The sequence below is a fragment of the Hoplias malabaricus genome, chromosome 14, assembly GCF_029633855.1.
Source record: "Hoplias malabaricus isolate fHopMal1 chromosome 14, fHopMal1.hap1, whole genome shotgun sequence".
Classification (NCBI taxonomy): Eukaryota; Metazoa; Chordata; class Actinopteri; order Characiformes; family Erythrinidae; genus Hoplias; species Hoplias malabaricus.
Genome location: NC_089813.1, coordinates 14,642,635 through 14,667,116, shown reverse-complemented (window position 1 = coordinate 14,667,116; position 24,482 = coordinate 14,642,635). Strand labels below are relative to the sequence as shown.

The 24,482-nt window shown below is 37.3% G+C and overlaps 1 protein-coding gene across 1 annotated transcript in view; it reads right to left on the bottom strand.

Moving 5' to 3' along the window:
- LOC136666302 (Fc receptor-like protein 5) overlaps positions 1-24,482 on the bottom strand; it is a 71,677-nt gene that overhangs the window by 14,546 nt on the left and 32,649 nt on the right. Inside the window, exons 11-16 of the mRNA XM_066644399.1 lie at positions 20,068-20,079; positions 17,733-17,756; positions 11,993-12,271; positions 11,144-11,410; positions 10,745-10,993; positions 10,230-10,334 (exon numbers count right to left, since the gene is read on the bottom strand). Of these exons, the coding sequence (XP_066500496.1) occupies positions 10,230-10,334; positions 10,745-10,993; positions 11,144-11,410; positions 11,993-12,271; positions 17,733-17,756; positions 20,068-20,079 (936 nt within the window). The remainder of the gene's footprint in view (positions 1-10,229; positions 10,335-10,744; positions 10,994-11,143; positions 11,411-11,992; positions 12,272-17,732; positions 17,757-20,067; positions 20,080-24,482) is intronic.

The window sequence follows — 24,482 nt, the reverse complement described above, 5'->3', positions numbered from 1 at the left end:
TGTGTTTTATTGTTCTTGCTTGTATGGACACGGTGTAAATCTAGGAGAATATTCCTCAGATGCTTGAGTCTGAAATCAAGAACAACAGTGACGCTCTCAGGAGGATAGTTCTGTAGTGAACTGACTGCATCATTGCTCCTCAGACTCAGTGTTTCACAGCGTCATGTAAAAGACAGATATGAAATTGGCACACAGTTGTAGATATGGGGTAAATAATGAGGACGGCACTTTATATGTTATTTATTGAACTGCTGCAGAGCAATGAAAATATCTATGAACCAACATTTATTTACATAGATGTGCAGTTCCCCATAAAAAACATTCTCACATTTCAGTTTTTTATTGGGTTTTAACGTACTATATGTGTGTCATTTGTGTCATTTCTTAATTTTAAACAACATTCACAAATTACAGTTTGGTGGGTTTCCATTGGTAAGCGTCGATCTAAACAAATAACTGATTTACTGATGATACACCACAATCAGCCAAAACATTAAAAACACCTACCTGTTTATACATTACTGTCTATTTTTAACAGCTCCATTAATATAGGTGAACGTTATAGTTGTAATTTTATAGACTGTAGTCCATCTGTTGCTCTGCATACTTTGTTAGCTTCCACCATAGAACTAACATAATATCAGTGTTGGGTCAGTCTGAGCTCTGCAGTGACCCTGACGTGGTGGGGAAGTGTTTGTGTATATTGCTGTGGTGGGAGTGGATCAGAAACAGCAGTTCTGCTGGAGTTTTTAAACTTATTGTCACTGTGCAGCAACATTTGAACTGTCTCTGATTTTACAGTGACAAGTTTAACAAAGTAGGTGTTTCTATAGGAGCGGCCAGTGAGTTTGCAGTGTTTAAAAACAGAACTCAGCAGAACTTCTGTGTCTGATCCACTCAGTTATACCTGCTCTGTGCTCAGGACCAGCACTACACCTCAAATCCCTATGTACAAAGCATTATGAGAATACACCCTCACTGTATGTTTTACATCTCTCCCGTCATTGGTATTCAGTTCCTAATTTTTTCAGGATGTCATTGCATTATACTAGTAGAACAGAGACTCACACAGACAAGTCACAAACCCATATTCAACACTTCCCTGGTCTCAGAACTGAGAAGCTGTACTGTGGGTTGGAGATTGGCTGATGTATACAATACTTCTTATATTTTTACATACACTCACAAACAGGATATGGCTCATTTAGTTTCTGTGTGTATAATAATCAGGGACGGACTGGCCGTCTGACATCCAGGGCATTTTCCTCGTGGGCCTACAGTCCCAACACTTTTTTTATCAGACCAGCCCATACAACCAGTAGATCAGCTCCCCGATTGACATTGAGGCTGTCCCAGTCACATTGTTAAACACCAACCCATTTCGTGTTAGTCCTGTCTGGGTAATGAATTTGGCAAAAAAAAAACGTCAGCATAAGAGATTGTTTCCTGACCACTGGCTCTTGAAATACACTGGTCTGTGGCCCATTGTTATTTCCTTTACTGACACAGCGCTGGTGCAATCAAATCATGAAACATTTCATCCCTTTGGCTCTGTGCGCCGGTGTGCAGTGCTATGTAGGATGAACGTAATATCTGTTAGGATTTTCTGAAATGGAGAGAAAACGCAAAGGAGGCGCAGAGAACCTGTGAGAAAAAATAAACTTGCTCTTCCAGCAAACGCTGCCAAACGTTTCAAAATTAGAAAACTAAAGTTTACCACAGTAGGGACTTCAACATTGTGTGGAATGTACATTTTTATAGTGTTAATAAATTACACTTTTTGGAAGTATTTAATATGTCCACCCACACTGGTTATCGTTAACTCATTGGCTTAAGTTACGTGGTTTTAAAGCGTTGCACAGTTGGTATACACATTCAAGAGAACAAAAATTAGTGTATTATCGAGTGTTGTGGACCAAACTGATCCAAAACGCCCAGGATGATTTTTTTGTCCCAGTCCACCCCTGGTACCGGTGTATGTGCCAGTTCTATGGGCTTGAGGAGCTTCAGCTCCTGAATAAAGCCATGAAATGTTCAGTGAACTATTTGCTTTTCTCAAATTTAAAGTAGCCTACTCAGTGTCAGTTAAAGACTTTCTGCCCACTACAGACATTCTTTAATTGAGATATGGACACAACTGTTTTTTTCCCCTGACATCAGATCTGCTGAGATCTTTGTGTAACCTGCACCATATTAAACTAGTGATCGACCGATATATCGATCACTGGCCGATTAATCAGCCGATTTTTGGCATTTTTAATAAAATCGGCATCGGCCGATATATTAGCGCAAGAGGCCGATATTTACACAATGCACACAGGCAATGCTGTGGGCAGCTCCGTCATTCAGGCGGTTAGAGCGCCCCTTGCGTCCATTTTGCCATCTTACAGGCAGACATCATTGAGCACAAGTACAGAAGTACAAGCCTCCAACCTGTAGCTGCATGCCGTCTCATCAGAGAAAACGGTATTAATTATTGTCTCTTCTTCAGCTCTCACTATTTGTTACTGGCTGCTCTTTGTAACCTACACTCAATAATCTGCATCATAAATGACTGAGTTGATAGTTGTAACCTAGAAACCCAGTGTTATTTTGAGCTTGTAAAACAATACTCACAAATGTAATGGAATTTGTAACTTTGAGCAACTACATACACGTAAAATTCAAATCCACAAATGTATTGGAATCCTTAAAACAACAACTACAGTAATAATAATTTAAATTCATAAATGTGGAAAAAATATTTGTAATGTATAGAAATAATTTTTAAATGTGTAGAAAAGAGAGTCCGCTGTCGCTGAATACAGTTAGAGTCATGATAGTGTCACTCTGTATTCTTGTTTACCGTGGAGTCAGACCACAGTGAGATATAATACTGTGTGAATGTTGCTGATTTCAGAGCCTTCCTGCTGAGCTTGTGAACAGCGGAGAAAAGCCACGGCTCTGACCAACGAGCATGGCTTCATGCCTAACAGCACCAGAAACACATAAAAATGTGTGGTGGTCCTGTTTTAGTTCCTTTTAATTATTTATATGATCCGTTATAATTGACCCCCGTCAAGCTCCATGGACGACACGGTTCGTGCTGAAAAAATATGGAATCAGATTTGTATGGAGAGAGATTAGTCTCAAAATACTTTACAAATGCGTAAATGTTAATCCACAAATAAAGCACAAGTCACAAATATGTTTCACTGTTCACAAATGAATACATCCCAATCTGTGTCTCAGTCTGCAGTTTGTACAAATACAGTTACATTCATAAATATATGTTTTGTTTTTCATAGATATATCATACTTTTATGTGAAAATAAATACATTTGTTTAAATTTACATTGCAAATATTTGTAAAGTCAAAGTCTCGAATTTAAAATTTATTTGTAAATTGTGAATCGAGTCATTCACGAGTTTTCCGTGACATGCATTTGTTCATTTCCTCTCGTGGGTTTTTGGATTTTGAGACTTTCCTTTCACATTTCACCCGATCCACATATAAATGCAGCCTTATCCACAAATGTGGCCAGCAGACGAACAAGCCACCGCTTATATGGCGACCTTTTACCTCTTCTCCAGGAGAAAATGGCAAATATGCATTTGAATAGTTCTATTATGCATTTTTCTGTAATTAAAAGACATTTTGATCAGATTTGTTATTACTCAAAAACCGTTTAATTGTTATTTAATAATAAATCACTTGTTGGGGACATGTTGTGTACAGTGGGTGGATATTCAGTCAAGCTCCCCAACGCAGTGAAGTCGTATTTACTACTTACCCACCACCGTATATACAACCTTCCGATGAGCACCCGACCGCAGCATAACAATGTTAGTTCATGTTGTATCTCTGGCTGGAAGCACCATGACGTAGAATTGGAAGCGTTTAAAAGTACCGTGCAAAGGTTGAGTGATAGCAACAAATCAGTGTTCTGATTGGTTACACAAACCCCGCGATCTGATTGGTCCAGCTAAAGCTTTCCTATTGGTCCATCAATTGTCAATAATCCGCAACTGCAAAAAGGGATTCACACAAGCAGCAGAGAAGGTGAATGTGTGGATGTTTCCCATGTGTAACCTCAAAAATGTACTGATTCACACATTCACAACATTTGATTTACAAATGCAAATCTTTTCTATACATTTATAAATTATTTCTATACAATACAATTTTTTTTTTCAAATTTGTGAATTTAAATCATTATTGTTGTTTTAAAATTGAGCATTGCAATTGTTTTACAAGCTCAAAATCTTTTTGACCATTTTTTGACTCCATACTCATATGGCACCCACCATAAAAACTGAAACACTGATACTATCACACGTTTTTGCTGACAGAGTATTTGTAAAAGGAAAAATATATATTTTTAGACAGTAGTCGACTAAACTACTGCAAGAATGTTAACGTGTGCAATATTTCCATTCCACCTTAAACAGGCGAATTTACAAAGATGATGTTTTCTTTATCAAATGTCACTCTTCCTAGTCTGTGTGAACCTTAAATAGACAATATTAAATACTCACCTCAGTTCCAGCTTAAACGTTGCAGCAAGACTTTAAGCAAATGACATGTTTTGAAGCGGGCTCAGGTAAATGATGAAGGTAAAGCACAGTGTGGGAAAACCCTCAGCAGCTTGCATTATGTTCTAAGTTCTAATGTAGTCATTTGTTTTGTCTGAACACTTTGTATTTTATCACTTTACTTTTTAAACATGATTTTATTTTTGGCTAAAAATACCTCCTTTGTTGTGTATAATTAAAATAAAGTTAAAACCCAGCGACCCTTCATCAGGAATGCCTTAATTTATGCAGATATTTCCACAGTGAGCCAATAACTGAAGAGCAGTTCATGAGCCAGTTATTTTCTTCGTGGGCGGAGTTTGGGGTCCAGCGAGTGCACAGCTCCCTCTACTGGTCAGAGCTTAAACAGATTCATAGTGAGAGGAATTAAATGTTAAATTAATATCATGTGCCTTTATTCAGAGCGCAAAATGATGAGAGTTTACTGTGGTATTCGTTATAAAACACTGTCTGAGTTTTATTATTGCAGTATATGAGATATGCTTCTACTGAAAAGGTAAGCTTTGTGTTTCTTATTTGAAGGGAATACTGTATCAGTGGAAATTAAAAGTCTTTATTAATAGGAACAGGAGTTGTGTGTTCATATAAATACATGTGTTACTGTGGTTGGCATTAATTAATACATTTGTTTACCTTCTTTTTTTGGCCTCAATTTAAATTTTTATTGTTTTTCCTAAGATGTTTTAAATATATGAAATATTTTGACATTGTTCATAAATTCACAGATGTAAGTTTGATATAGATACAACAAAGATTACACTGATATAATCTTTTCACTAATATAACCATTTTACTAGTGGAATAACGGCCAGTGTCTTTAATATAATTTAAGTAAGTGTTTCCCCTCTGGATTTGTTATTGTACAGTATGTACGTGCTTGTGAAGGCAGAAAAAATCAAGGAAAAAAGCCCCATTGTTGACCTCAGTTTATTTCTTTTCTGCAGCTGCAGGCTTTCTCTAGGCCTCATTCTGTTGGGTCGAAGGAGATGGTTGTTTTTTTTGTTGTGGACCTTAGGGATCTCGTATGTTAAAGTAGGGATGTCACTTGTAACAATATTAAATAAATAAAATAAAAATAGAACAGAAAAAAGACAATAATAATAATAATAATAATAATAATTATTATTATTATTATAATCCTCTAAGCTCCACAGGAGCACATGGCACTGAAATTCTCTTTTAGGTTCTGAAAAGCCGTTACAAGAATCAGGATCTAAATCACATTATTTACATTGGTTCGTTCAGAACCAATGTCTGTTATACATTGAAACTGTGGGACGAAATTTCTTACCTCAAGCTCTGTAGCATTTCACCCCCAACACAATAGAGGTTATCAAATAAGGAATCACTGCCATGAGACTACTGAGCACTCTGAGAACTGAGAATGGAGATCCTGAATCAGACACACCTTATACACACACAAACACAAACACAAAAACACAAGAAATGACTGTAAAATAGGGCAGAGATTGTTCATTAATTTATTCACTTGTCTGTAACCACTTATCCAGTTCACGATTGCTGAATTACAATTCACATTACATAAACATAAATGTTAAAAATGATTTGTACTGAAATTTGTAATTTTAACAATCTTTTTAAAAATCCTGTGGCCCGTGGTCAGTATTGAATCATATCTCTGAATAATGAACAGAAGTAGTATTGTGGTTAGAAACAGTGTTTATTTAATTCTGGTCATTAACAGAACACAAAACAATTAGAAGAACACAAAAAAGCTTTGATTGCATTGGTATATTGTAGAAAAAAATACAAATATGTAAAATAATGTACAGGGTGAGCCATTTATATGAATACACCTTAATACGGATACTGGAAGCCTGTGCTAGCATTTCTCCTGCGGTGTTGCCCTCAGTGTGTGAAGAGTGGGAGAAGAGGGTTGCATTGACAATCCAACACAATGGGCAGCACTTTGAACACATTTTATAAGTGGTCAGAAACTTGTAAATAACTTATGAAAGAATAAAGTTACGTTAAAACAAAAGCACACCATTGTTTTTCTTGTGAAATTCCCAATAAGTTTGATGTGTCACATGACCCTCTTCCCATTGAAAAAACAAAAGCTGGATCCAAAATGACCGACTTCAAAATGTCCGCCATGGTCACTACCCATTTAGTTTCCCCCCTCCCATATACTAATGTGCCACAAACAGGAAGTTAATATCACCAACCATTCCCATTTTATTAAGGTGTATCGACATAAATGGCCCACCCTGTGTAATGTTCTGAAAACTCAACTTGAATTAAACAGGTTTAAAATGTTCAACAAACAGATTATTAAAGATTAAATATGAATATAATACACAGTATTTATAGAATAATACTGCTATACTCTCATTACCTTAATCCTGACCAAACTTTACTTCCTGTCAATGTAATAAAAGTGTATGCAAAACAGCATTTATATAAAAACTGCTTTAAAACATTAAAAGTGAGCTGTAAACAATGCAAAATAAGAGGTAGCAACTGAAATGCAAAAGACAATTCACCAGAAAAGACACAGGGTTTCTGTATTTAAAATGTTCATTTCAGAAAATAATAATAGTAGAAGTAATAATAATAATAATAATAATAATAATAATAATAATAATGAACATAAATTACCTTTACATTTTAACTGTTAAACTGTTCAGTTGTTTAAAAAAATAATGTTATGCCTATATTCTCCCCAATCATTAGTTATTAATGATTCCACCCTAAAAGCTTGTACTAGCTCCAGTCAAACACAAAGCCAGCGATCAGGGACGGTGAAGGTAATCACATTCTTATTCAGAGACATGTGAAACCAGCCACTGCATCTTTTCAAACTGCTACTGTTTCTACACCACTGGACAGCTCAACACACTACAGAAGGGTGGCAGCTGCCCAGATCTATGATGTCAGCACTGGTTTACATGGTGCTTATGTGATGGGGAATACAGGGTGACCATTCCACTCACCCAGAGAGTGAGGCCAGTTTTATTCTCATTGACTCTCAGCCTGAGAAGACTAAGGCATCACTGGGGATCAATCCACCAATCACTGGATGATAGCTCCAATTGAATTTAATGCTGAAAATCTCAGGAGCCCCCTTAATATTTAACTATCAATAGCATAAACCACATTACATATCCAAACAGAGTTCAACAAGGCTGCATTAATTAAATAAAACAAAACAGAAAGATTTTACTTTGGTAATATACAATTCTGGCAGAGCATTTTTTATAATATTTAAAAAAGTGAAGAAGTCTGAATATACGGATATCTTGACCTCCTCTGTCTGAGCTCCTAAAGACCTGGATCACACATTCTGCAAATGGTTGTCTGGAGTACTGCAACAGCACAGGTTCCTTCAGAAACCTAAAAAGAGAAAAGCACTTTAAGAACTGAATAGATTTGTTTCTTTGAACGCTATAAAACCTGGGTTAAATCAAAGCAAATGTAAATCGTTTTTGGCACATTTTTTATGAACTCATCACTATGTTTACTTTATGTATAATTTCCATTCTCCGCCTTTAATTCCACACACCATTCCTGGGTTTCACTGTGTGGGATCAGTATATTCAGACTTTATCACACTGGGATGGATGATGGATGATCATAACTGAAGGAATACAGCAGGTAAAACTCACCTCATCACAATTCAAAAATCACATTTGGTTTCTGTATATGAATCACAGTTATATCACTTATTGTAGCTTCTCAAACTTCAGTCCTGGATAATATATAATAATGGATAATAATGTGAGCCTGTAGTGTGTACAGACTAACCCTGGGTCTTGATGACACAACCTCCACTTCCCGAGAGTGTCATTTAAACACAGTGGCCTTGTGTAATTAACGCCATTATTTTTAACTAGTGAAGCCAAGCTGATAAACTTTATGATTTCATCTTACCTCAGTCTGTGGTGTGCTTCACGTCTGAGTAAATGGTGTCATCGTCTGCAGTGGTTTTCCCTGCAGCACACAGTCACTGAATTAATGTCACCCAAGTAAGTATTCTAGATATAGCTTTTGTTTTTCAAAGAAATGTAATGACATTAGTTGAATTCACACAAATGTCCCTCCATACAGCACACTTCTGCTCTTAACATATTTGGATACTTTCTTTCAAACTCACCCTTTAACTCCTCTTTTGGCTTCAGTTCAATATCAGCGTAAGTCACATCACTGGGTTCAGCTCTGGTTTCTGAAAGAGAGCAGAAGCTTTGTGTCCCCACTGTCTTTCTTCTGTCAACATCCATTAACACATCTCAAAATGTCGTCCTCAACCAGTTATTGATAATTATTTTCAATTCACTTGAATATTTCCCAAAAACTTACACCCACTCTGAACTAAACTCTCCTTGAGGATTTTGGAAAAATATTACTATTTGAGTGAATGTTGTACAGTAGAGCAGCCAGTGTTTCATGTTACAGTTCTCTGTGCTCTTGTGAAAATAATATGCAGTGTGTAATTCATACCTTTACCATGGGGTTTTGGTGATTCCTCCTTAATTTCAGAATATGTGACATCACTTGTTATCACTGCATCGTCTGATATAGAAAATGTTTTAAAGAGAAAAGGTAAAATACACAGAATTGCACAGAATAACATAAGAATTTAACTTAAATCTTACCATTTTGTTTGGATTTTTTCTTTTTACTTGTCACAATATTGGCATACACAATTTCACTGGAAAAAGCTGCAGAATCATCTAGAACAGAAGTTGTTTATTAATGACTCCACTGTATTATCACGTCATAAACACACTCCTTTATAAAGTACAGCTAAAGAGGAAAATAACTGTTAAAAACAAGTTATGAAATAAGTTTGGGGAATGACCTTGTCCTAAACTCCTCCTCCTACACATGCTACACCCTACAAATTCTTCCTTCTTCGTTCAGTTTCTGGTGATGAAAAGGTTCAAATCCAACACACTCCTTCAACTCTTGCTTGATTGCTGAGTGACAGGGGCCCAGATTCCCAGCTCACAGCAAACCTCCCAGAACACTTCCCCAACTTTCTCAGTGTTCACCTCCCCTTTCAGACCGGCTCATATCATTCATCAAATATATTAACTACATATTACTGGGATCATTTCTTACTAAAAGAAATAAGATCTTCTAGAGTGACATAGTCAATATTGTAAAATGTAAATGTTAGTGAGTTTGTTGACAGTGAAAACTGACCAGTCTGCAGTGGTGAGGATCCTGAGAGACAGTGTGCAGCTCCCCACAGATTCCGACTTTGATTGGTGTTCCACTGATTTCCAAAAAAGGTAAAAAGAGACCCTGCTCCACAATAAAAGCCAAATAATCTTTTTCACTTGTGTGTATTTGTTAAAACAAGAATATGTGTTTGACAAAGAGAACTCACACCATAGCGTGAAAAAATCATCTGCGTTTGAGCAGCCTGCACATTGTCTCTGTCAGAACTAAACCTGGTTTTACTTTTTTTACATAATTTGACAAAAACAGCAACTCTTCAGGGTTTATCAACTTTTCACTATGAAAAAGCCAATACAAAACATCCAAAATAAAGTCTCGTTAAATTAATTACTTAAAATTACTTCTTTGAAGGTGCAAGGTTTGGTTCCATCAGCCAAAAAGATACTGACCAGTCGTCTATTCACAATATACTGACCACGGGGTCCAAGCAAAATCAGTTTTCAAACCTTTGTTTTTCTTGTAATAGCAGAACAGGCCCAGTATGATAATGAGGAGCAGGGAAACACTCAGCCCCACAGCCACTCCTGTTATTACACCATCAAGTCCAGACCCTGAGAGTGGACAAATAAGAGAGTTTCATTTATTCATTTATATTGTGGTGACGCCAAGTTTCTCAGAACACTTACTGTTGGTTAGTTCAGGGTTGTTTTGGAGGCGGAGGTTATTTAAGGGGGTTTTGTGCTGTGTTTGTGATTTTAGGGGGGGATTTTGTATTTGTGTTGGGCTTCATGTGTTGTAAGATGTGGTCTTTGGGCGTGTGGTGTTTCTGAATCTCGCTACACATCAAGCCCAGATTGCTGCTAATTCCCTTATTTCCTTTCCTACTGCCCTTTAAAGAGTTAAATAAAAGTTACCTAAAAAAACAGTCATGACTTGGTCTCATCACCCGCCTCCATGACGTCACAATATTTAAGGGTTTTACTGTAGAGTTAGAGTTAAATAACATGTAGCTGCTTCTTACTTCTGACTGAGATCCAGCTCCGTGGAGACTCTCCTTCCTCTGCGTGTTTACAGTGGTAGAGACCTTCATGAGACTTTGAGACTTTATGGATGGTCATCTCTCCTGTCGTCTGCTTCTGGAGAAATACTCCATCTTTATAGAAATCAGCTGGGAGGTGTGAGGACTTTGTGGAGCGATATAAACAGCGGAGAGTCAGAGAATCACCCTCAGACACAGAGTGGACAGGACTCTCCAGAATCACAGGACCATCTGCAGGATAGAAACAGGAGTAAATAAAGTGTTACTGTGGTAAAGAGCTTAACTGCATTTGAAATGTTATTAAATAATTAATATCTTTTATACTTCTCTTCACTCCTCTGTATTGAGCTCCTATTATTGATGAGAATAGTGGAGACTCACTGTGCACTGTGATGTTGACAGGATCACTTCTCTCTCCAGATTCAGACTGACACCAGTAAACTCCAGTGTCTGATGTGGAGAGGGAGCTGATGTTGCAGGTAAACCCTGGAACTGAAGAACAGTTGGACACCTTCTCACTGTGTGTGTGTCGTCTCACTCTCCATTCAGCAGAGTCTCTGTGTCTCTCACAGCTCAGTGAGAGAGAGTCAGTGCTGAAGTGTTGAGTTCTGCTGGGACTGATGATCAGAGACACTGGAGGAGAGTTACCTGAAAATACACAGACGTATTAAAGTCTGTTTCCTGTAGAGGACATTAACTCATTTTCACTGTAAAAATCAACAGAAGTGTAGTGAGACTGTTCTGACTGTATATTCTTCACTGGCTCTAGTTCCTCACCAGTGATCCATAGCGGCTGTGGACTGCTGTACTGTGTGTGAAAGGCTGGTTCTCCTCTCTCTGCTCCACACACATAAACTCCTGTGTGATACAGAGCAGCAGGACTGAGAGTGTAGGAGCCTCCAGCTCCTCTTCTGCTGTCTGACAGGAGCTCTACAAAATACATCACTTTACCATGAACATCTGTAATCTGGGTTAAACCTTGTCTGTAGGGAACAGCTCTGTACCAGCTGAACGTCCAGCCTTTAGAGGAGATATTAACCTCACAGCTTAGAGTCACTGAGTCTCCTTCAGTCAGCCAGCTCTGTGGAGACACACTCAATACTGCCTGGGCTTCACCTGACACAGACGACATGGAGAATAGAACAGACACAAACACGTTTATACAGAGGGAGAAGATTATTACATACAGTATAATTAACAAGAAAATACACCTCAAACCCACAGACTCACCAGACACAGTCAGTGTAACAGCATCACTGATCTCTGACTTCTGAGAGTCACTTTTCCTCTCCCCTCTGCAGGTGTATTTACCGCTGTTAGACTCTGTAACAGAGCGGACTGTAATCTCCTGTGATCTACTGAACTGCTTTAGTTCATTATTATCTTTAAACCAGATGTAATTCCACTCAGTGTCTCCTCCTGCCTCTATGTCACATCTCAGAGTGACATTCTCTCCTTTAAACACATGTACATCAGGCTTTATACTGGACACCACAGCTGTAGGACTATCTGAAAAAAAGTGAGAATATATTATGAATTTAACTTATTATTGTTAGTTATATGAATTGATATATTAAATAATCAGAACTGAAATGTTCACTAGTGAATGTTAAGAGTTAAAATATTTCAATAGAAAGTATGAACATAAAGGGCTTCATAAAATCAGTTTAAGATTTTCCTGAATTAATTCACCGCAAATGGTTTTAGTTAAATGATCAATTCTAGAAAATAACCTTAAATTGGCACATTACCTTTAATTTAAATGTTGTTTAAACAACCAGTGAGTGGTTTGTAGTGAATCAAAACTGGCTTCATACAAAGAACCCTATTTTCCACCTTTATATTGAACACTGAAACTGTCGGGTTATTTATTTAATTATTATTATTAATCTTTCTTTTCAGTTTGTAAGAAAAACAAATGTTTTCTTTATGACGGGAAGCAGAGCTGTTTGGGTTTATGTTATTTATAAAACTGGACCCTTCTGCTGATTAATGTTTAAGAAAACACAACTAAGTTTATTGAAATTATTTACACATTACAGTTAAATTAATAAAATTAGAGCTGGTTCATTCATTTTTAAAGTCAGTATGAAGCTATATTTATTCTCTCATGTGCAAAATCTCTACTCAAAATTGTTCTGGAGGCAGTGCTGCCTTTGAGGCCAAAGTGTTACCAGCCAAAAGGAGGGGGATGAACCTGATTTGATGGAACACATTGGGTGGAGATTTCCAAACACATGCAGTAAACCAGTAAAGCTCTGCCTAGACCCAGTGTGTGCTCTGTCAGAAATGACATTAGAAGAAATACATGTGCAATATACTTTTCATTTCTGTTACTTTACATAGTTCTGTTTGTAATTAGTTGGAAGCACTGCAGAAATCTCTGTTATGTTTTGCTTGAATGGAGGATAATGTAACTGCCTCTGAGGAAGCTGAGGAATATTATAATGCTCTGCTGCCTCTGAGGCAGATTCTGTAGAAGTAGTTTCCTGCACATTGGAGTTATGACTCTGCTGTCTGTGAAGGAGCTACAGAGTGTTATACAATAATGCTCTGCTTCCTCTGAGGTAGAGGCTAAGACAAAGTGGAAATGCACGACTGCTGCCTCTGAGGAAGCAGAGCATTATAACATTCTGCAACACATCTACAGGGGGGAAAAGAAAATTATTTTGCACATTTATTTCTTCCAAAGTCATTTCTGACCGTCAGAGCAGGCAAACCACGGAGGTCTAGACAGAGCTTTACCAGTTTATAGCGATGTATTTGAAAATATCCGCCCGATGTGTGACAATCATCTTCATCCCACCTTTTGGCTGGAAACTAATCACCTTCTTTCTGCCTCAAAGTCAGTGCTGCCTCCAGAACCATTCTGAGTAGTGATTATGCACATGACACTTTTAATCTTACTTCCTTGTTAGCTCACATCCCTAGTTTTATTAAAAGCAAAAATCATCAAATCATATCAATTAGAAGATGCTTTTATTTCCTGTAAAACATTGTCTCTGTCCATTTCTAAAATATCTTCTAATTATCCATTTCACAAACATACACCACCCCACCCCCTGATAAAACTCACAGATAAATATGTGACGCTGTGGAAGGAAGATGTGTTATGAATTCTGAATAATGTTGACTATTTGTGTGTGTAGTGATGTAAATATAAATCATTACATGTTCAGTCCTAATAGCAATAAATATCATCACTTAGTGAAAGTCTCTTACTCACCAGTGACGTTTACCCAGAGTACATCACTGTAGTGTGTGTAGTAGACTGGGTCTCCTCTGCCAGCTCTGCACCTGTACTGACCTCCATTAGAGTCACTAACTGAGCTGATGTTGTAGATGGAGGAGCTGGAGTTGATCTCAGGACTCTGTGTGTCTCTGAACCAGTAGAAGGTCCATCCAGCAGACTGACCCAGTGTACAGTACAGAGTCACTGGGTTTCCTCTCAGTACAGATCCATTACGGCTTGATGTCAGCGTAGGTTGAGGTTTTACTGTCGTAAAATAAATTGATTGGAAATCTCTCTTTTTTACACACTGCTCTCTGAGTCTCAGAAACACACTTTGCTGCCTTTAGTATTTTGAACATTCTGTTTATTACAGTCATTTACTAAGAGTGTAGACAGATAAGCAAAGTTAGACTGTGTTATACGTCTGAAAACATAACAGGAGTTCCAAAGTGCAGATTCAGCAGTGCTAAGACTGGAGTAGCAATGACAGAGGCTCTATTCTCAGTCAAGTGGAGCATTAAAATGATTTTCAGGCATTCAATTTAAGCAAAAAATTATTACAAAGTGTTCCTTAAATACCCGCAAACCTGTCTCCCACTTAGAAGAAGAAGAAGCCCCCTTTAAAACGATTTGTGGATCACGGCTTGTACTTGTTTACCTCGTGTTTTTGTCTTTTTTGGACTCTGTGCTCTGCCCCTGACCCTGGTTTTTGATCTGTCTCTGGAAACTGTCCTCCTTGTGATTTCTCTGACATTGATCTGGACTTTGATTCTAAGGTTGTTTCTCTCTGTTGTATTTGTTAATAAAACCTGCAAATGGATCCAGTTCACTCTGTAGACCCTTCATTACAGGGTTATTTACCTGATAAACACACACCCATCACTGGGAAATTAGGACATTATTTATTAATTTTACATTTTAAAAACAAATACATACTCGTACTGTGCTGTCTGAAAGACACGGCTGGAGTCTATTTGATTTCATATTTGTTTCTTAAATTATTAAATGTTACTGTTCCAGTTTGTGGATGAGATATTTTCACTCTCCAACAACCTGAACATTTCCTCTTATTTGTATCTTCCACTTTGTGGCGGTGGATAAACTCAGACTAAGCTTTACTTCAGTGGATCAGTGTATTTTTTGTTCATGAAGCAGCTGTTATGAGGCGAGCTGTGGTGCTGTGAAAGAGTCAGCCTTGTGTTTAAAAAAGGGGGTCGAACAATTAAAAATTTAAAACATATGAAACAAATCTAAATGATGTTCTGGACCTGATAAACCATTAAAACGGTCTCCATCATATAAACTACACTTAAAGCTTCCATCTACACTCCTGACAACATCCATTCTCCTGCTGTGAGCTCTGGGTCTGAAAGGATGTGTAAATGTCAATAATAAATCCACCCCAGAGTCCAGACCTCAACATCACTGAATGTGTTTGGATTTATTTGGATCTTTGAGAAGCAGAGAATGGAAACAACATGTAAATGAATGTAAATGAATGTAGAATGGAAATGGAATGTAGAATGGAAACAATATGTAAAAAAACTGAACTGAACTTTGGAGAAGTGAAAAATCAAGGCTCAATAATTTCCTGAAAAAATACTAATCTCCCGAAGCTCTAATAGAGAAAATTAACAGATTTGTATGTTTATAATTAACTTCTAAATGAATAACTCTAATAATATAATATCACTCACCTGATACAGTCAGTGTAACAGAGGCACTGGTGTGTGTGTTTATTCGATCTGAAAGTCGTCCTCTACAGGAATAAGCTCCTCTATGATTCCCATCAGCTTTAAAGGTTTGGACTGAATTCCATTGTTGAGACTGCAGTGTTCTATCCTTATACCACTCATAACTCCAGGAACCTCCACTGTGTATTTCACACGTCAGAGTGACTGTCTCTCCGATGAAAACACTCGGAGCTGGGTGGATCTTCACTGTAGGCGTTGGTTTCTCTGTTCAAAGATCACAAATGCTTTTAAAGGTTTATCATAACAGAACAAAACCTTGTATCTCCATTTTTGATGTTTCTCAAGTTCTCTCTGACTCTGGAAACACCAGCTGCACTTTTATTCGGGGACAGTTGATGTTATTAATTAAATATTTAAATAATGAAAACCAAAACTTCTAAAATGGTGCTGGACCTGATAAACCCCTGAAACAATCAGTTCTTCTGCTGTGAGCCATGGGTCTGAAAGGATGTGTAAATGTCAAGAATCAATCCACCCCAGAGTCCAGGAGCTGGATTTACCAAAGTGTCTTAAGAAAGACATTCTTCTTAAATGTGATTTTTTCTTAATTTCACACAAAGGATAAAAGTTCAGATAAATAGTTATTCTTTAAAAATATTCTTAGGAATTGTCCCATTCTTAACTATTCTCTTAAGAAAAATTCTAAGAATAATTAGCATTCTTTAAAAAATATACGTTCTTGATTATTTTCTTAATTTTATAAAAACCTCACACTGTTTTTAGAGTTGAGTAGAGTTCAGGTAAATCTCTAAAATGATCAGTTTAAAGAGCTGAATCACTACTAATAGAAGACAATAACCTGTTGGTCTCTAGCTACTTTTAAAATTTCCAAAAAATAGCTAATTACCAAATTTGAATCATTATTACTTTCTAAATAATTGGAATAAATGAAAATAGTAGGATTTTTGTGTAAAAGGACACTTTAAAGTAGAAAACTATATGTTTAACCTAAAAAAGTTTACACATGTTTCCAATTGACTCCTAAATGCCAAAAAATGTAGACGCTCATAGTTATTTTTTTCTTTTTAATTTATATATATATATATATATATATATATATATATATATATATATATATATATATATATATATATATATATATATATATATGTAACACTATAAATGACTTTAGAGACATCAACTATGGATTTATGTGTAGAACTTCACCAGAGAAGGTTCCGAGTGTTCCAAATATGTTTATTTTGATATTTATTCAAGTCTAAATAGAGGATCACATGTGGTGTCTCATAGTCTTTTTTTGGGCATCAAAATCTGTTTTTTGGTAAAAAAAAAAATTGTTCTATGAATTAATACATATATACATTGCATGGTTTATGCTGCGCTGTGAAAATCCATTTTGGGAAACATTAGCTTCTAACAAGCAATAACTGGAGTGTAACTATTAGTCCTTTTTGAAAAATTGGTGCAATAAATATCCAAAGTGTCATAAATTGTGTCAAACACTGCTCAATTACCTTGAATAAGGCGTTAAATGAATGAATAGGTTGCCCTCTTCTGGCCATTCTATTGCCTCATTGCATGAGAATGTGCAATTCGCCTTATTATACAGAAGATGAAATATAATTTTTTTATATGGATTGCACATGGTTTGTTTCAGGCAGATTCTTCACTATTTGTCTTTATATTTACATAAACTACTGTTTAAATGTTTATCATAACAGAACAAAATCTTGTATCTCCATTTCTGATGTTTCTTAAGTTCTCTCTGACTCTGGAAACACCAACTGCACTTTTATTCTGGGACAGTTTACTTTACAAAGGAACTAGAAAAATGCTCAAACACGTCTTAAAATAAAAACATTAATTTTCATGCTCCTGTAAAGTTACGGCTTTGAAGAAAAAAGGCTTCCTTCCGAAATCAATGACATACTTTAAATATGTAAATTAGAATAAAAAAAAAACAACTTATATAATTCTGAACTCATGTTATTTGTAAACAGGGAAACAGAAGTCATCACATAACTCTGACTGTAATTGAATGGTATCACTGTAGAACACAGAATAATAATCTCCCTGAGCGCTGCACACTGGAACTCTGTTCCTCCTGGAGTACACACTGCTGCACTGACTGTGTTGTTGTGTCTATCTTCAGGAATCAGAGGAGGGTGTAAATACTGAGAGTCTTTCCTCCAGAAAATCTCCATCCAGTCGACTGTGGCAGCTCACAGCTCAGAGTAACTGTGTTTCCAGTAAAGACTGTGATCTGAGACTCCACTCTCAGTCTGGGTTTTACTGCTGATATGAAATGATGAAGTCAGTTAAATATCTGATATTTTGTCAGAACACAGTGTTAAAACAAACCTGCAAATGGACCCAGTTCACTCTGTAGACCCTTCATTGTGTTTATTGAGGTGCTATAAACAAATCCATCATTGGTAAATTATATCATTTGTTCCTTTTACATTTTAATAATGAATACATGCTCATACTGTCCTGAGTGAAAGACTGAACTGGAGTCTATTCCATATTTGTTTGGTAAAATCTTATATACTGCTCTATTAATTTGTGGAAGGAATATTTTTCACTCTTCAACCTAAACATTTCCTCTTATTGGTATTTTCCACTTTGTGGCTGTGGATAAATGTAGATCAGTGGTTCCCAAACTTTTGCTGCAGTGCCCCTTTCATAGATGAGAGTATTTTCGAGCACACGCCCATACTCCAACACACACACACACACACACACACACACACACACACACACACACACACACACATACCTTAAGCTTCCAGACTCCACTGTAATTTAGTTTAAACTCTGAAATTCATACGATACGATACACTTTACTCTCAGATTCCTCTGAGGTTTGTCTTACATCACAGTGGCTCCAATAACAAAGAAGGGGCTGGGAGTGAGATCTATTTCACAAACATCTACAAACATCTTACAACATGTTTTACAACAGCACAGGACAATACACTTAAAACCACACCAGAGATTCCCTTCAAACAAAACCATGTTACTACATATGAGCAAATCTGTATAGATCACTCTTTTATTAAGTTTCCCACTCACTGAGGTATAAACCAGCTCCTAAACCTGTTCAGTCTCGACTTCGAGATTCTAAAGCATCTATTTGAAGGCAAAATGTTACAAAACAACTTCTGTTTACAAACCTGCATCTCCTTAATGAACAAACTAAATAAAGTCTCAAATCACATTTACAGTGGAATTATTACAAGTGACGTGCATTACTCTCCTCTCTTACACTTGCCTTGCTGCACCCCCTTTCAAATATCTCTGTGCTCTCTGTGCTCTGTGGCACCCACCCACACACCCACACACACACACACACACACACACACTCTTTAGGAATCACTGAGTTAAACTAAGTTTTACTTCAGTGAATCAGTGTATGTTTTGCTCCTGAAGCAGCTGTAATGAGATGAACTGTGATGCTGTGAAAAAGTCAGACATGTGCTTAAAGAAGGGGAGAGTCAAATAATTAAATATTTAAATAATAAAAAAGAAGAAAACTAAAAATGTTCTGGACCTGATAAACCACCAAACTGGTCTCTATCAGATAAACAACACTTTATTGAAAAACACTGGGTAAGATTTGAGTTTTTGCTGCTGGGGCGCCCCCTAGTGTAGTTCATTTTTACAGCACTTTACAGAGATCAGAGGGGGAGTGGTGTTCTACACTCCTCCAAAAGGTACATAGTGCAGTTTCTGCAGTGCTGAACCCAGAGTAGCAATCACAGAGGCTCCTAAAAGACTAATCCCCTGATGCTAGAATAGATTTGTATATTTATAATGTACTTCTAGATTAATAAATCATATTATAAACTGTAATAAAGATATCACACACACCTGGTACAGTTAGTGTAACAGCCTAACTTGTGTGTCTGTGTGTGTGTGTGTGTGTGTGTGTGCGTGCGTGCGTGCGCGCGTGTGCGCTCGTGTGTGTGTGTGTGTATGTTTGTGTGTGTGTATTACAGTTATAAACACCTGCATGATACAGATTAATTTCAGAGATTTGTTCTCCTTCCACTGTGGAGATTCACTGAGGAGGATGTCGTCCTTATACCACACACAGTTCTGAACTCAGGTTTGTAGTAAAATAGAAATCAGTAGCAGCCAATACGTACCTCTGACTTTAATCTTGATGGTGTCACTGGAGTAATAATGACTGCCACCTGGCCAGCGCGCTTCACACTGGAACTTTGTTTCTCCTGGAGTAGACACTGTTACACTGACTCTGTTAATGTGTCTATCTTCAGGAATCAGAGGATGTTGTAAATCCTGAGAGTTTTTCCTCCAGTAAAACTCCCATCCAGTGTAATATGGCGGCTCACAGCTCAGAGTAACTGTGTCTCCAGTAAAGACTGCGTCCTCAGGCTGCACTTTCAGTTTGGGTTTATATTCTGTTGATATGAAATGATGAATTACAATGTACAATTTTCTTCAACATTTGTCCCCTGATCAAATGACATTGTTAAACATTATATAATTTCCTCTTCATGGATCAAATTTCTTTATATTTTAGTGGAAAGTAACCAGTTATTTGTTAGATGTAAAACACTGGACATGTGTTTGTTTTAACATAAATATAGCAACATGAGATATTTAGTTTTTCTCTGTAGTGTGTTCCATATTTTCAACAAAACAGCTCATTTTTTTCCTCCAGTATACAACCATTTTAATAATTATAATTAATTACATAATTTTACTTATTTCACAAAAGACACAAACTGAATCATGTATTATTAAATAATTAATTCATTAATTGATTCACTTGTTCATTCATTGTTTGTAACCGCAATCCTGAACTGTCCAGGGTGTGTTCCCACCTTACGCCCAATCCATCACAGGGCAACACACTCACACACTCACACCTATGGAAACTTCTGCACAACCACTCCATTTAACAACATGTGTTTCTGGACTGTGGGAGGAAAGCAGAGCACGTGGAGGAAGCCCACACAGACACAGGGAGAACACACCAAACTCCTCACAGACAGTGACCTGAGATGGGGCTCAAAAACACAACCCCAAGCCTGTACTAATCAAGTGATGATTTTACTCTGGTTTTGTCTGGGATACATTTAATTTATTATTAATTAAAAATGTTTTAACAGAATGATCAGTTTTAAAGGAGTCAGTTTCAAAGGATGACAGTTTCTCTGTTTAAAGATCACAAGTACCTTTGTAATGTATATCGTCACAGGAACAAAACCTTCTGTGCAGAAGTCGGCACAGCTGCTTTTCGCCCTGCATCATATTTTTTAGCACATTTCTCACACCATTACTATTTACTATTTTTATTTATTTAACAAAGCAGAAGGACTTAAACTATATATTATAGCGGCAGGGCGGCACGGTGGCGCAGCAGGTAGTGTCACAGTCACACAGCTCCAGGGGCCTGGAGGTTGTGGGTTCGATTCCAGCTCCGGGTGACTGTCTGTGAGGAGTTGGTGTGTTCTCCCCGTGTCCGCGTGGGTTTCCTCCGGGTGCTCCGGTTTCCTCCCACAGTCCAAAAACACACGTTGCAGGTGGATTGGCGACTCGAAAGTGTCCGTAGGTGTGAGTGAATGTGTGTGTGTCTGTGTTGCCCTGTGAAGGACTGGCGTCCCCTCCAGGGTGTATTCCCGCCTTGCGCCCGATGATTCCAGGTAGGCTCTGGACCCCCCGCGACCCTAAATTGGATAAGCGGTTACAGATAATGGATGGATGGATTATAGCGGCACTGGCTTGGGGTCTCACAGGAGAGCTCCCAGCATGCACTGCAGCCTCCCCTGGTTCGTAGATTTAGGGCTAATTTTGGGGTTTGCAGTTGTTGCTGTTGGTGGTTGTTCATATCAGGGAGGGTTTTCTTTTATGTTTTTGTGTGTTTGGGCGTGGTGTGTAGTGAGACGTGTTGTTGTTTGGGGGCTCACTGTCAGAATGAAGTGTGGTGGTTGTGATGTCCCTGAATCTGGCTACAGACCAAGTCTAGGCCAAACACAGCCTATTCACTTGTGCCATTTTGCACTTTTTTGCTCTTTTAAGGCACTTAGTAAAACTTTGCTTGTTACAGCATGGCTGTGTCTCAATATCATCCCAGTGTCTGCCAAAATATAAATAAAATCATTAAAAAATAGATGTCCATAAATGTGGAAAATGTGCACTAAAATGTAAGTTATATGTCTTTAGTGGGTTTAGCAGAGGGTCTCCAAACTGCTGCATACAACTGTAAACAGTCACCGCGGCTATTAGTAATTTATAATAATTAGCAATGAACATGACTAATTACTAATAATGTAATTATAATGTCACTCTACCGTCCTAAAAGCATGAAAGTTTCTATGACTCTGAATGTCTCTGTGTTCTGTTTCTGTTCAGTCAGTCTGCACTTCAAAAGCTCTCCCTAAAAAACCCTGAAATTTGATTTCTGATTTTTCTGCACTGTCAGTGTTAGGATTAGGTTCAAATACAGCCACAATTCACACTCCTCTCATAGAAAATGTACATGTTGTAACTGGTGTGGGAGTCTTCTTTTCATTTATTTCACCACTTAATTTCTCATTTCCCCTATTTCTTTTCCCTCCATTCATCCACAGCAGAAACATGTTTCACACCAGCAGTTACAGCTAAAGCAACATTTTCCAACTGATTATATTTATCAGCTGAATCTTTCAGATGTAAAAATGGAGAGAGGTTCACCACTCTGTAAAAGACTGCACAGACAAATAGTGACATAATTCCAGAATAAAGTTTCTCAGAATAAAACAGTAAAGAACTTGGTGATATCATCATCTTCAGTACATAAGTATCTTGAGTACGAGTGTCTTGAGTCTGAAAACTAATATGGAATGGCCATGATCTTTGGACCCTCAGATGGCACTGTATTAAAAGAAGACATGATGCTGCAGCAGAAATCACTGCAGGAAATCAGGAACACTCCCCAAAACCACACACACTGCATCCACAAATACAAGTTAAAATTCTACCATAAAGAACAGAAACCATATAAAAACAAGATCCAGAAACGTAGCTGCCTTCTCAGCCCAAGAGCAGTTAAATTGCAGCATTTTGGAGGCAACAAATGGAGGCAAATTTGAAAACTTTCCTGTGGTCAAACAAATCAACATTTTTAATTCCTTTTGGAAATCATGGAACCTTCCAGACTGAATAGGAAGAAGGGTAATCTGGCTTGTATTCAGCACAGTTTAAATAAAAATACATAATCAGTTAAATGTATATATTTTTAATTTTATAGAACAATAAAAGTTCACAGTTCCAACATTTGTCTTCCATTTATGTTATTTCTAAATGAAAACAGGGTTTAAATCATTTGCAACATTTTACGTTAAACCTACAGTAGGTGAACACACTCCTACACAACTACTCTGATTTATTGTTGTTTTCCAGCCCTGATAACTGAGTCCTAATCTGCTGTGTGGAGGTCAGTAGTGTCACCAACTATGATTCACCAACAACACAATCATCATCATATTTTACAACCTATTTGTGTGTGTGTGTATGTGTGTGTGTGTGTGTGTATGTGTGTGTGTGTGTGTGTGTGTGTGTGTGTGTGTGTATTGTGTTGTTTTCATAACCAAGAGGGAATCTGAACTTTTCTGCTTTTCAAGTGGGAAAATTCCATTTGAAAACCTGAGTCCACAGTCCCAACCTCAGAGTAGTTAAAGCTGTTCAGTGACTACTCTTTTATCCCATTTCAACACGGCGTGTCCACTGACGCAGAACTAATAAAGTAGGCTTTTGATTCAAAGTTGAAGACAAAGTTAAGATGTTTGCAACATTTCTGACCAAACAGCAGACCAAATAACTCAATATCTAGATTCAAATTTTATTCAGACAGCAGTCAAATCAGTGATAACTGAGTGGAAGTGTGCAATTTCCCATCTTCAGACTGTTGCATAAACCCTTTTTTTGCTGGAAGCTTGAATATAATAATAATTCTCTTTGATTAATTTTTGTAATTTTTGTAATTTTTCTTGCAGTTTTACACATCAGCTACATTCCATTAGCAGGATTTATACCTGAATTTATCAGCATTTCTGATCACCGTGCAACAACAACACCACTCCAGGTTTCTATTTCTAACAATTTTAACATGTGACTAAGCAGATTTTATAAAGCTTTTGTTGGAAAACAAACCACAGAGCTGGCTATAATACATTTACACAACAACTCTATTGAGTTTAATTGATACTTAATTAATTTAATTTAGGGTTCATTTTGTTTCATATGTTTTTACATGAACTCTCACATTTATAGCACTGCTGGAGCTTATACTGAAACTGTGTTACAGTCAGTCTGGGTGGTGTTAACACACTTGCTGGTTGTTTGGTCTTAGAATGCAAGCTTGTTCACATTGTAGGCCACAGTCCCTCAAAACTCTACTTCAGCTCTGGGAACAGATTTTGTAACTAAATATTCATGGAAGAGAAAATAAACCTTCTGAACACAGTCCAAATGTCTGTGTCCTCACATGGCCATTTAAATACACAGAATACTCTGTAATACTCTGTGTATGTGAATGATAATGAGAGAGTTCAGTAGATGCATGTAATGATTCACCTTTAGTTTGTCCACGGTGGAAGAGCACAACCAGCACTGCAGCAGAGAGAGAAACAGAGGACATGACGTATTAGTGTGAAACATCAGCAGGTAACATACACAGAATGAAGAAATCTGAAAGAGCTGGAGCTCATTTTATAAAGTAAAATATTCAGAATCACATGATTACAGTGAAAAACAAAACCAA